This window comes from Harpia harpyja, chromosome 4 (assembly GCF_026419915.1).
Source record: "Harpia harpyja isolate bHarHar1 chromosome 4, bHarHar1 primary haplotype, whole genome shotgun sequence".
In the NCBI taxonomy this organism is placed as follows: domain Eukaryota; kingdom Metazoa; phylum Chordata; class Aves; order Accipitriformes; family Accipitridae; genus Harpia; species Harpia harpyja.
The window spans coordinates 3,837,062-3,850,756 of record NC_068943.1 but is presented as its reverse complement, the minus strand read 5'-3'; the positions used below and the strand labels follow the sequence as shown (position 1 = coordinate 3,850,756).

Here is a 13,695-nt window from a genome sequence, read left to right as displayed (position 1 = left end):
GTTTTCTGGCAGGACTTGTGACCCCGTGGGGGACCCACGCTGGAGCAGTGTGCTCCTGAAGGACTGCAGCCTGTGGAAGGGACCCACGCTGGAGCAGTTCATGAAGAACTGCAGCCTGTGGGAAGGACCCATGTTGGAGAAGTTCGTGGAGGACTGTCTCCCGTGGGTGGGACCCCACGCTGGAGCAGGGGAAGAGTGTGATGAGTCCTCCCCCTGAGGAGGATGAAGCGGCAGAAAATAACGTGTGATGAACTGACCGTAAACCCCATTCCCCGTCCCCCTGCGCTGGGGGTGAATCTGGGAGTGAAGTTGTGCCCGGGAAGAAGGGAGGGGTGGAGGGAAGGTGTTTTGAGATTTGATTTTATTTCTCATTACCCTACTCTGGTTGACTGGCAATAAATTAAGTCAATTTTCCCCAAGTCGAGTCTGTTTTGCCCATGACGGTAATTGCTGAGTGATCTCTCCCTGTCCTTATCTCGACCCATGAGCCCTTTGCTATATTTTCTCTCCCCTGTCCAGCTGAGGGGGGGAGTGATAGAGCAGCTTTGGTGGGCACCTGGCATCGAGCCAGGGTCAACCCACCACACTTGGTGAACAGAATAAAAGTCTAGAATTTCTGAGATAAAAATCATGAAGGAAAAGCTACTTTTACTGCTTTGGATCATGACAAGAGTCCTTAAAACACTGTTTCTACCTGATGTATCAAGAAAATTTCAGTGAGAGGAAAATTTGATCTAAAAGATATTGTCCTGTATCCTGTACAAAATGTAATACTAACAAAGAACACAAGTAAGTGTAATATAAGATGAACACAGCTTCCAGTACTTTCACACTCACATGATGGCAAAAAATTACACATTCTGCTGAAGAGCATAATGGAAAAGGGTGTTTGTGGGTAAAACCTCTGTAGAAAGATGGTCATTATTGTGCTTTCTGAAGCTAAGCCTCTACACAAACCGGCATTTGGAACCTCAAAAGAAAGAGCGGCTAAACAGCGAGTGGAATTAAAGGTGAGCATGGATAGAGAGGAATATTGTGTCCAAAAAGTGCTTTTTCGTATTCTGTGAAAACTGAATATATTGTAGATCTGTATTTTTTTCACTACAGGGAGGAAGAACAGGTTTAGAATCATTAAGAAATGTTTGGAGAACAGGAAAATGTAAAACCAGGAGTAAAGTCAAACAACGCTCAGGAATACAAATGCTCAAATACAGCACAGATATTTACAATGAAGGAAAACACTAACCCACTGCCCATGGTAGGCTGGCATTACTTCTTTTCTGTTATATCTTGTTTAAAATATCCAAGTGTCAGAATCATAGTTGGAAAAACACAAAGCAAAAGACAAAGACAACTTCTCCTACGCTATGACTGCAGGTCATTCACTTCTCGGCCACATAAAAGACTGAGACAAAACTGTCAAGCTGAAGAATAAGTAATATACAGAATCAATCCTAAGGCCCAAAGGAACCTCTGGGATAATTTAATCCACCATTACAGTAGAAGGATTTAAAATTAATTTGTATAGCAAAAAAAGCTGAGATTTTCACCAAGTGTTTCCTGCACCAAATCCAGTAACTTCTGTGTGGGCTCTAGCATGGTTTTAGGAGAGATATCAAGTATTTTCACTTCAACTTCCTGATGATTATTCTTCTAGGTAGTGACACTTACTGATACAAAATGTTCAAGTTTTCCTAAATACATCTGTCTACATTCAACTTCCAACCACTGAATTTCATTAGTACCTTTCCTGCCAAATAAAAAGAAACTCCAAAGAAAAAACAAAACTCCCAAAGTCTTCTGTTATTAAACTCTTTCTGATGAGAAACTAAACATGGCCTTGTAAGCAGGTCCTTTAAGAAGCTGTGACCAGTGAAAACAGTATTGTGCCTTAAGCCTAAACAGGGATTTATTAGTTGACTCCCCTTCGAGGTGTTCATTATATCTAAGGAACAAAGTGAACTTGTTTACCTTATTCACATAGCCATGCTTCACTCCTCACAGCGTTCACATCCTTTTGTAACTAGAATTATTTCCCAAGAAGAACACCACAATGAGGACTGCAAACTGTTCTCACTTGCACAGGGCATATGAACTGTTTTCTTTACTCCTCTATGCTCACCAAAACCTTTTATAACCTTCTGAAGGTGCCTGGGTAAAGCTGGTCTAAGCTGTTATGCTTAGGTTTATTTAGGTACCTGCTGTGGGCATAACTGGCAGGCTTTTGGTAGCAGGGGGCACGCCATAGCAGGGACACCTGTGAAGGGACTGCAGCCCACGGCTAAGCCCATTCTAGAGCAGAGGAGATGATTAAGGAGCAGCAGCAGCAAAGTGAGAAACAAGGAGCAGCAAAAAAAAGGAAACCACTCCCCACTTCCCATGCTGCAAAAGCAGAGGAGTGGGGACTAGGACATGGGGAGGAGAGGTGTGTGGACTGAAGTTGAGACAGGCAAAGAAAAAAGGTGTTTTCCCTAAGCATCTCTTTAACTGTCTTCCTTGCTTCTTAATACCTGAATGAGTGATTATAAGTTTATGTTAATTGACAGTAAAACAAATAAATGAAATTCCCCGAGTGGAGACTCTTTTGCCCGTGACACTGCCTCAGCTGGGATCAGGGCCCTATTGCTCTCTGTCTGCAAGGCCTAGGAAGGAATTCCAGTGAGAAAAACAAAAATCTATCACCCCTTTTTGAAATAATGATTTTCACTGGTTTCTCAATCGGTGGACTAATGGGGCATGCTTTAAGTCATTTTGGCTCACATTTAGAAAATATGAGTTTTAGCCCCAGACAGTCTGAATGGCTTCCCTAATTACATTCTGACACCTTCACACATTAACATCGTTATCACTTGTCATGTTACCACATGATAACTCCACAGGCTGCAGTCATGGATGAAGGCCTCCTTATTAGGTACTTTACATGCAAGTGCCTGAATCAGAGGTGTATAAGTGGAATAAGATTAGACCTGCCTATCATAGTATTTAATACTATGATGCACTTGCTAGGATAAACAGAGCATTAAGACTCAATATGTATATCAAGCATACGTATCATCTGTAGAATAAAAGAGTCTGACCACAAATTTTGATGAAATCATTACTGAACCAACACTTCTTTCATAAGAGCTCAATCTCTCAGCCTTTAACGGGTACAATTAAATGGAGGCTCTGACTTAACAATTCAGTCCCCTCATTCCTTTCTATTATCCCAAATACCAAATGAGTCAGAGCCAAGGGATTCAGGCTGTGGTGGTGACGCTGATCTGCATTTCTGGCCATTGATGCCTGTGCAAAATGACACTGGCTTCATTCAGGTGGAGATGACTACGAAAGGGCAGTGGAGGGAGGAAGAAGGCATATTGGGAGGCTGAAAACACCCTTGCAATCCTTTTCACTATGAGTTGTATCTCCTACTTTGAACAAATAACCTGCAAACATTATTTTTATTCTGTTCATCAACTCATAATTCACTGTTCCTCATGGACCTTGAAGTCTCAGCTGGCAAAGCAGGCAGTTGCCCAGGACAACTAATCAGTCATAATCCACCTGCCTTTCTTCCCCATGCCAGGGACCTGGGAAGACAAAGTAGCTGCTAATATTGCCACCAAGAGACAAGCAGGCTGTCAGGTGGGTGTGGAGTGACAGAGAAATTAGAAGGTCAGCCTCTACCACCAGCGACAGGCTCTTTTCTTCATCCAGTGGCAGCAGGAATGGCAAGTTGGATTTCCAAGTGTTTTCTTTTGTGTTGGTATGTATTGTTAACATTCAGCCTCCTAAATGTTAAAGGGGGTTTTATACATTTTTGTGTTCGGCAGTCCATGGAGAAAAATTGGAAATAACTTCATGGAAGAATGACAAAGAGCAGGTCTTTATAATACTCCCTCTAGTCACCAGTCTCGTGTTGCTCGCTCTCCTCTGGGGCCAGGAATTCCTGCTGCTCCAGACTCAGAGGAAGGGAGGTGGAAGGGAGCGTGCTCTGCCCCAGCCCCTGCATGGGGACGAAAAGGGCATCCTTCCAGAACGCGGGTCTCTCACTTTGACCACTGCACTACTATATAAAAACATGGGTCACACCTACTTTTTCTTTAAGAACCCGCATCAGTCTCCTGCAGCCAAATTCATGATACAGTGTCCACATAAACAAAGGGACTTGTAGCTCTGAATGCTTGCTGTTTCTAGGAGTACCTAACTGCAGATCTGATTTAACTTGACTTTCCAGCTTTTATTCCAGACTGGTGTGAGCATCCTTCCTCCCTTTCCAGCTGTTTGGCTTACATGTGTCCACCACACCTCACCACTCAACACGCTACTCCCACTATGAACTGTAATCCTAGAGGCAGGTACCCAACCTCTAGGCACCATTAAATCTCTCATGGAAAATGGACTTAACGGATTGTGGCAGTGAGGCGCAAAACTCAGATTCACAGCATGTTATTGTAACCTTAATTCCTTCTTTCTGAACAATGCACCTAATGCCACCCCGATCTTCTTCCAGTCTAAGAGCAGCGCCTTCACAATTTAAACTGGTTGCACACCCGAAACTATTTTTCCCATCATAAAAGAACTCCTAACAGAACCAATGTAACTCTCTTGTTTGGTAGATAAAATTTCAATTTATTGGTAAATAAAGGGTCTATTTTGATCCCTGTACAGGTTTTTTATTAAAACAATACCTATAAGTGAATTGAGGAAGTTGACTTTGGCCCCACCCCACATGATGTTTCCCTGCACAAACATTAAATTAATCTTTTAATAACTTTTAATCTAATCATGGCAGACGTTTTTCACAGTGACATATAAAATCTTTTCTTCTAATTACCAATTTAAAAAAAGGCTCTCAACTGTAGGCATGCCAAAAATATTTAAATTCTGGGTCACATATTATAAAGGAAAAGGCCTTATAATAAAAGTGGGAAATATCTGAGACCTAAAGCTCTGTTGCTGTTTTACAGCCCACGAAATGAGACGATTTTGCTGGCTCATTGTGCCATTGAACAGTGTTCACTTCTACTATAAGGCAAGTAAGGTTTAATACAGATGTAATTTTTGTATATGTGCTTTGAAGCACTCCTTACCATTGAAATTTCATTATTTGTCTCCAAGATGCAACATGTGTGTGTTTATCTCCTATATGTAAAATGGACATCAATATGGTATTCTTTGTCAAATGCTCTCTGCAGGTATGAGATGTAATCAGTATCATTTGATAGTGTATTGGCCCTAGCAATTGACAGATGGGTTGATGATACACCATAGAATAAGGTCTTCTTCTCCTTTCAGAATGATCTTTCACAGCATAAAACTTCTCCTGCTTACTTTGTAGAATATTTAACTTTTAGGTATCTTTCATTCGGGATTTCCTTTTCCTTTTGAGAATATTTGAAGCAATATGTAGCCCTGTAAATCATGAAAAAACGTTCTCTAGGATTACCTGAAGAGTAAAATCAGTAATGTAGCTGCAAGTGTGCATCTGTAGATGATTACAGATGATTGCACCCATGAGGCATGTGGAATGATTACTAGCCAGATGTTACAAAAATCTGAATGCAAAAGGACCTGTACTGTGTGGAAAGTACAGGTAAGGAGGAAAACTGCCCAGGATCCAGCAACAGTGGGGGTTCTGGCACATTTGTGTCTATGTGGTACCCTTCCCAGCAGCATGCACATAGACAGCTCTACCAACACCCTTAGTGTGGCCCTGATATAGCAATTACTGCCATGTTAAATATTGACTAAAGGTAGACACACACTCAGATAAACAGTGACATGGAACGCAGAATTACTTGTCATAGTTCTCCAATTGCCAAGTCTTGCATGCTCTTATTTAATTCAACAATTATAGTTATGCTTTTTAGATCTATCAGATGCAAATACTTATGCAAATACAATCACATGCCTAATGAGTTGTACAATTACTGGGGTTTATTCACAAAACAAAGGTCAATTTTTCTCAATATTTAGCTCAACTTTTTTTGCACACTTCATGATACTGTCATGCTACCAGCTACACCCTACGGAATTAAACACGGCTAGGAAAAACACAGAGAAGAAGAGAATAAAATCAGAAAGAAGAAACAGGCCAGCTGTGAATGTACCTGATGCTCTCAGTGGGAGACAAGACTGAAGGCTATTCTAATATAAAGGAAACATCAACCTTTTTATAGGAGCCTGAATCAAAATTAGCTAAGAAGTCTGAGAAAGAGAAGAGCTTGACAGTACCATACAGGTATAGTCAATAGTAAGGAGCTTTGCCACCCACATCCACAAAGCCAGCTAAGCCTTTCATTCAGATCCTTTCTCTCACTCCCACTCAGCCCCACAGGTAGTATTTGAAAAATCTTTCAGGCATCCTGATGGATAAAAGACTTTACTTAATATGAAGGCTCCCACTGTATAAGAACACCACCTCCTCAAGAAGTCAAATTCTGTATCAAACTGTTGGAGAGAGTACTTGGGTTTCTACTGAGTTCATGAGCAACTTACTAGAAGAAAGCAGGAACTTCTTGTAGCCTCCCATCAGCTGGAACCTGAAACATCTGAAGTCACCTCACCTAGCGGGACAGATTATTCTTTCTCTACTATTCCTTCCTCCCATTTCAGAACTTCACAGAGAAAGGGATTTGAGGTACTGAGGCCTTAGCTAATTGGTTCTGCACTCAGTATTTCATTAATTCTCCAGTTTCACAAACAGTTCTAAGACAGACCTCTGTGACTGATGCTCATAACTCTCCTACGGGTACAGCCAGATAGAACTTCCCTGGCTCTTAGTAACTGCACTCTCATTAGAGATTACACTGGTAAAGTGGGCAAAACCAACTGGTGTTAATTTCATTCTACCTCCAATCTAGAAATATGTCCATTGAAGAACAGAGGCATTAGCTGTAGATATATGCTGATGTGGCCCATGTTTGAAAAATTACCTTCACAAACATCAGGTGTAAGTATTATATTATTAACACAGAATGAAAAGGCGCAGGTGCTGGAGAACCTATGGCACAAATCTTATTGTATTACTGCTGTACAAATATGGAATGGAAGCAGGTTTTGTAATGAGAGGAGAAGCGCTTGATGGTCTACATCTTGATTTTAAAAGGCTTTTAACATTGTCTCCCCATGACAACATACAGAAATATGGCTAGGTAAAACTACTCTGTGATGGGTGCAAAACCATTTGTTAAGTGTCCTTATGAGCAGCTATTAATGAAACATTGTCAGAAAGGAAGACTGTCAGCTGAGGTTCCAGAAGAGTCTGATCTAGCTCTGGTTCTATTTATTTTTTCACTCTTGCCCAGGTTGATAGAAAATAAATTATGCTCATCAAATTTCAGATAAAAATAAGCTAAGAGGCACTGAAAGGAGGAAAGAATTAAAATTCCAGAAGATCTTTGCAAATAGAAAAAATAGTCTGAAAAAAAAATGAAGTATGCTATTCAACAGAGATAAACGTAAGGGTCTATGTTTAAAAAGAAATAATCAAGTAAACAAATGAAGGATGGGAAACAGTGATGGCAGCTCTTTCAAAAGGACACGAGGGCTGTAACAAATCAGAAAAACACATGAATCATCCACAACATTGCTGTTCTGAAAACGGAAAATATCTCACTGGGATGTAGAAACTGTAACAGAGCTTACAAACACATAAAGTAGTGGCTCTACTGGGGTATTCTGCCACTACTGCACTTCAACAAAGAGGTGAATCAGCTGGAGAAAGTCTAGAGAAGGACAGTAAGAATAATTTAAGGTACGAAATGCAAGTCCTATAGCAGAAGACTGAAACATTTGGAGTTATATCGCCCAGCAGGGCCATAGAGGGTAGAAGAGGCATAATGATAGTCTTGAAAGATGCAGAAAAGCTTTTTTAGAGTTTTCTCTATGTCAATAGTGAATAAGGTGAGAAATTATGATCATAAATTGCAGAAAACAAAGATTCAGGTTATACTTTAGGAAAATCTTCCTAAGAGTACAGACAATGAAGAAGTGCAATAGATTGCCTGGAAAGACTGTGGAGTCTGCTTCACATTGGAAGGGGATAGCCTAGATTATCTTGACAGGACAACCTCAAGCCATATTTATCAGTAGTCTATAACTACGTTCTTCCTTAAACAATACATACATACTTGCATAGAAGCATACATAAAAACAGATAAACAGAACACCTCAAAACTAAAAATAGAAAACTTGGGAAATAAATATATTGTCAAGTACCAAAACTTACACTATCATCTTTCTACTTTTCATCCCTTTAAAGCAAAGCCATTTATAAAAGTGGGAGCAGGGTATGGCCAAAATTAAGGGATTTCCCAAATATGAAACTACCTATTTGGCATAGCCCTCACAGTATAAAAAACTCTTTTAACTTTTATTTGATTAGGACAGCTTGGTCTTCACTCAGTAATAAAATTGTAAAAAGCCCTCCCTTTTTCTTTAAAGAGAAGAAAAATAACAGAAATTATCAAATTCAAATATGCATAGCTTGAACTTATATACCGCAAATTAAGTGGTACTAATTATACAGTAGCTACCAAACTGCTATGCTCTTGTGACTTTTGTAATGATAGATTTCAGGAACCAACAGGACAGGCTGCATAATAGTATCTGCAAGTAAAATATCAATGAATGTATACAATAAAACAGTATAATTACACAGAAAAGATCTACTGCATTACTTACCTGTTAACTACATACAAAGGTGCATCGCAAAATGGAGATTTATAAAATATTGATAAACTTGCTGGTTATAACCCTGTTTATAACATTCCTAAGTTGAGGAAGCTTGCTTAACATTTTGTGGCAAAGCTTCTGTGTCTCAACCAGTATTTTAAAGTTTAGTAATCAGCTTTCAATTGATATTCAACTTAACTTCTGGCTGCTGTACCGAGAGGTGTTATATGCTGGTTACCTATTTCTAGACAAAAACAATATATCAATGACAAGTGTCCTAAGTCTATTAGCAATCTTTGATCTTTAAAATGCAGCACTCGGAATGACACATTAATAAAGCATAGGACTGCAACTCAGGAGACCAGAGTTTGAGCCCTGTTTTTTCCACTAGCTTTGCAGGCATCCCAGCTGAAACCAGGACACTTGGACAAACTATTTCACCTGTCTTTGCCAACCTGCCCCCATCATTAAAAACATACTGGCCTCCTTTATTAAGCACTCTGAGCCTCACTCGAATCATCTACCCACTTAAGCTTGTCTAAGGCATTGCAACTACATTTCCCCAGTTACCAGAGGTAGGCAGCTTGAATAACAGCCTTCAATGCCACAAACTATTTTGCATGTCAAGATAAGAAGGGTGATTTCAATCTGAGGCATAATTCTTCTGGTGATACACCTATCCCACGCTCCCCTGCCAAACCATCTCAAACAAGAGAACTTGCATGTGGATGTTTTTAGCTTCTAGTGTGAACTCAGCTCATGTTCACCCAGGCATGGCAGTATGCTGCTAACTTAGGAATCTGAAGGTTGTCTGAGAGATTAAATAGGGTTATCCTTTGAGATCTACTGAAGAAAAAAATTATATAAAAGATAGGTACTATCAGTAGTGCTATTCAGCTAGCAGTACAACTGGTACACTTCTGACTCCCAGAATGGAGCTTGGCTGAAATAATTTTTTTCTCCCTTTCTCACGAGAAAAAGGAAAGGACACAAATGGCAGATTTTGATCAGAAAGTATTTGGTATCACAGAGTACTTGTTGTAACAGGACTCTCAGACTATTTCTTGTAACTCTCTGGCTCATTGTGTATATTCAGCAGCCTGGGAACCAACTGAAGTGATTTCAGCTGCAAAGGCTTTCAATATTCAAAAAAACTTTTGAGATTGCAGTCATTCAGTCATTAAACCTTTTATTACCTTCAAGTTCAGCTGGGGCCAGGATAACAGTCTGGAGCTCAAGCCAGGAAAAATGAAAAAAAAAAAGCTTATCAGAGTCAGGGAGATGCATCAGAAAGAATATGGCCTGCAAGAATGCTTTATCGTGTGAAGGGACTTCCCTACCTGTGCTGAAATGAAAATTTACAGCTCCAGGCTCCTGTTGGACCTTTGTCTGTTAAATAAATGTAAGATAAGCATAATGTTCTGACAGGGTAACTGCATATTTTCCATTTGGATATGGATCTTGCCACAGCTGCCCATCCTCTTGCCACCCTTCCTGAATTATTGTGCTATGCTTGTTTCCCCATGGGGATGGCATGACACATTGCAGCTAGCAGAGAATGTGTTCTCCTGGTGACTCTGCAGTGTTTTTCACAGAACACAAATTGCACCTGTATTGCAAAACTGCCTGACTCCCAACCATTTTTCTGGGTGATGTTCTGACTTAACACAGTTTGGATCAAGATTGCCACAGATACACATGATCTCATTTTCTCTCTCCCCTTCTCTTTAGTACCAAGATGATTATCAAAGTAATTCAGGGTGGGGGTTTTTTGCATGGGAATTACTACTAAAATTAGACAAATAGGATGAATTATATACTCTAAAATGAATCATAAATAAAACACAGAAATTAGTCATCGCATCTGCATATTGGTGATAATCAACAGTTGACTCTTCTTAAATAAAGACATTGTTTTAAAGTTATTTAAATCCTGGGATCCCAGGCAATGTAAATATAGATGATAACTTTACCATTCCAAAGCAAATAGCACAGCTTCTCTTTCTGGCATGTGCTCTACTTGAGCAGAATACTGATTGCACTTGATATCTTTTCAGCACAGACATGAGCTATCTGTTCTATTCATTTCATAAACATTTTTAAATGGATACTGAAATGGATTTTACCAGTAGGACAGACCTATCTCATTAAAGCCACTGTAGCCCAGCTCTTGCCTGCTTAGTCCCAGATCTTCAAGGTCCATGCATTTAAATCCAGGTGGGCACTGGTAACCTTCTTCTAGCTCTCTGGAACAGTGGGTGTCTGGGATAGCTAAATTATTCCAGGTTACATTTCTGTGAAAAATACAAAATTAAGATGTTACATAAACTCAGCCCATAGCAAAACTAAACACTTGAAAGAGAGAGGACTAAAGTGCATTAGCTATTGTATTTGCTATCTGTTTGTATATGTTATTTTCATTATTAAGCACTCATTATAAAGGGCAAGCTAACAGGCTCCTAAGACTTCAGCCTTATGTAATGATAGTACAAATACTAACAGCAGAAGTTTCATACTAATGCCTAGAGACCCCATAAAAAATGGAGACTCTCCAAGACACAGACGAGTTAACATTCAGCTGCTCCAACTGCTCTTCAATGCAATTTGGACACTTACTACTTCAGGCTCCTTCGCAAATCCTGAGAGTGTGTTCAACTGCAGTCAATACCGTGACTTTGACTTCACAGACATTACCTGAGCTACCTTTGACACTCTTTAAAAGGATCATTGTGGATGACCTGTCAGCCACCTGAGTATGTATTCAGCTTCTCGTACCTTGGTCAGGCCAGGTTTCCACCACGGATAGGCACAGGCAAGAAGCCAAATCATTACATGTTTAGTGCAATTAGTATCTAGGTATTGCTGTGACTGAAACAGATCTGATTCACTTTTAGGTCAGTCCAGTAATCATTTGGTAGAACAGGTAAAAAAATCTGAACTCGTTTGAACTGGTTCAAACTGATTTATGTTGGTAAAAGTAACACTGAAAAATAGAAAGATCGTGAGACAAGGGGCAGCACCACAACACAGCGTGTTGGCCATTTTTTACTGTTTCCTGAGGCTGAGCATCGCTTTTCTTCCCAGCTCCTCTGGCACCTGGGGCTGAGCTGCTGAAGAGGCTTTGTCACGCTGCACCGCAATGGGAATTCAGGTAGGTCCAGAGCTAAGGGACATAAAAGCTAAAAGGAGAGGGAGGACAAGTTTGTAGCTCCCTGTCCTGTTAAATCTGTGGCTGTGGCGTGAACACATAAAGATGGGTATCCAAGCACTCCCAAACTTTGGTAAGGAGAAGCTCAGGCAGTTGATTCCCCCTAAGCATTTACAGCACCCAGTTAATAATTGCAGTACATAGTCCTTTGCCAAAACCAAACACCGGTCACCCCATTTCCCAAGAAGTAGTTTAGTTAAGAGGTAACCTTAGCAAACCACCTCCCTCCATCCTGAGCAGTTCCCTGTTAGGGTCTACAAAGCAACACAGCACAGTATTACAGCACAGAAGTGACAATTCATGTTACTTGTGCTATGAGTCATCTGGGTAAACCAAAGAGAAGAAAGGTTGCAATATGACATAGCTCCAACTGTGCCGAATAGCCACACAGCTAAGCAACGTCCATTTTTCTCCTTGCTTGTATCCTCTCATCCAGCAAATGAAAATCCTGATTTTTGGTTCAGTTCTAGGGCAATTCCAAATCAGACTTGAAAAGCTAATCATGGTGAGTTCTGGTCTGAGAAAAAAAGAGTCAATAGCATTTTTCCATTCATGTTCATGTTGATTCTGCCTTCCTGGTCACAGCACAGACTTTTGATATAGAAATACCCAAAATGAATTGCTGAAAGTTACAAAGAAAATCTTGCAGTATTCACCCTATTATCCTGAGGCTTCAGACCAGTGCCTTAAAATTCATCATTTTAATTAATCTTGCTTGTCCACAGAAAAGGTAAAACTTGCCAGTCTGCCCTTTACTATAATTAGTATCTTATTGTTCTTCTGAAAGTCCTCTTCTTTTAATCTAACTCACAGATGCATTTTGACAACTAAATTGGGTGAACAGAAGCCTTAATTACTTTATTTTTCTTGCTTTTATGCACTGCATGCGATAGCAATAGATTAGTCTAAATCTGTCAGTGTGAAACTAAAGCTTCCTACAAAATTCTTCCTAGGCAATTATAAATGCAGAGAAATAGCTGTAGTTGCACCCATCCTGTAGTCATTTCTTCATGATACCAGAGAGCCATACATACCTGCATGGATGCACACACACACACGTACAGTTCCAGCTAAAGTTTTAAAGAACACCCTGAAATTTAGCTATGTGAGTAACTAGAAAAATGGACAGATACACAAGCATATGTGTACTCATTTCATTTTTTGTAAACATGCTTAGCACGTGTCACTCAAGGATTTAAGAACTCATCTGGGCATCTTAATTCCTTTATACTAGAATATGTTAATTCATACCCAGTTGTATGCTTTAAGTACGTGAGGTTTATGATACTGCCATCTAAAAACCATTATAATATATAGGATTATCATAAGACAACATTTTATGAATATTCTCAGAAATGAAAATTAATTCATTGGCTCAAGCAGATTCAGAACCCTGGCTACTGGTAGCTAATGAATTTTACATTATGGTTTGCATTAGAAAATCCCTCAGATCCAAGAGGCTAGCAGTGAGAGGGCATATTATTAAAAGTATTGCTGGCTCAATTGCTACAATGCAAAGCACATTTTAAGTGCTTCATTAAACCTAGGTCATTTTTATATCACATCAAACCTCCTTCTGAAGAAGAAAAGCTGTCTCCATGCACTGAGTATGATTTAGGCTAAAAAAGAAGAATCTCTGCTTATAGTACCTGTACAGATATAGGCCTTTTTTGGACCAACGTCGCTAGGCAATTTGTGTTCTCCCTCAAGACAGTAAATAAGCATAGACTAGTCTATGTGGACTAGACAATATTAGACATTCAGTCTAGAAGAGGCTAGAGTATCACCAGGTGTTTTCAATATAAGACGATAACTACCAAGATGCT

The 13,695-nt window shown here is 39.8% G+C and overlaps 1 protein-coding gene across 3 annotated transcripts in view; it reads right to left on the bottom strand.

Moving 5' to 3' along the window:
• Positions 1–13,695, bottom strand: part of NALCN (sodium leak channel, non-selective) — a 245,639-nt gene that overhangs the window by 178,365 nt on the left and 53,579 nt on the right. For 2 of the 3 annotated variants that reach the window (XM_052785688.1, XM_052785689.1), the window contains exon 7: positions 10,801–10,955. In XM_052785688.1, coding sequence (XP_052641648.1) covers positions 10,801–10,955 — 155 coding nt within the window. Of the gene's footprint in view, positions 1–10,800; positions 10,956–13,695 lie in introns of those variants that run through there. The other variant, XM_052785690.1, reaches the window with a different exon arrangement.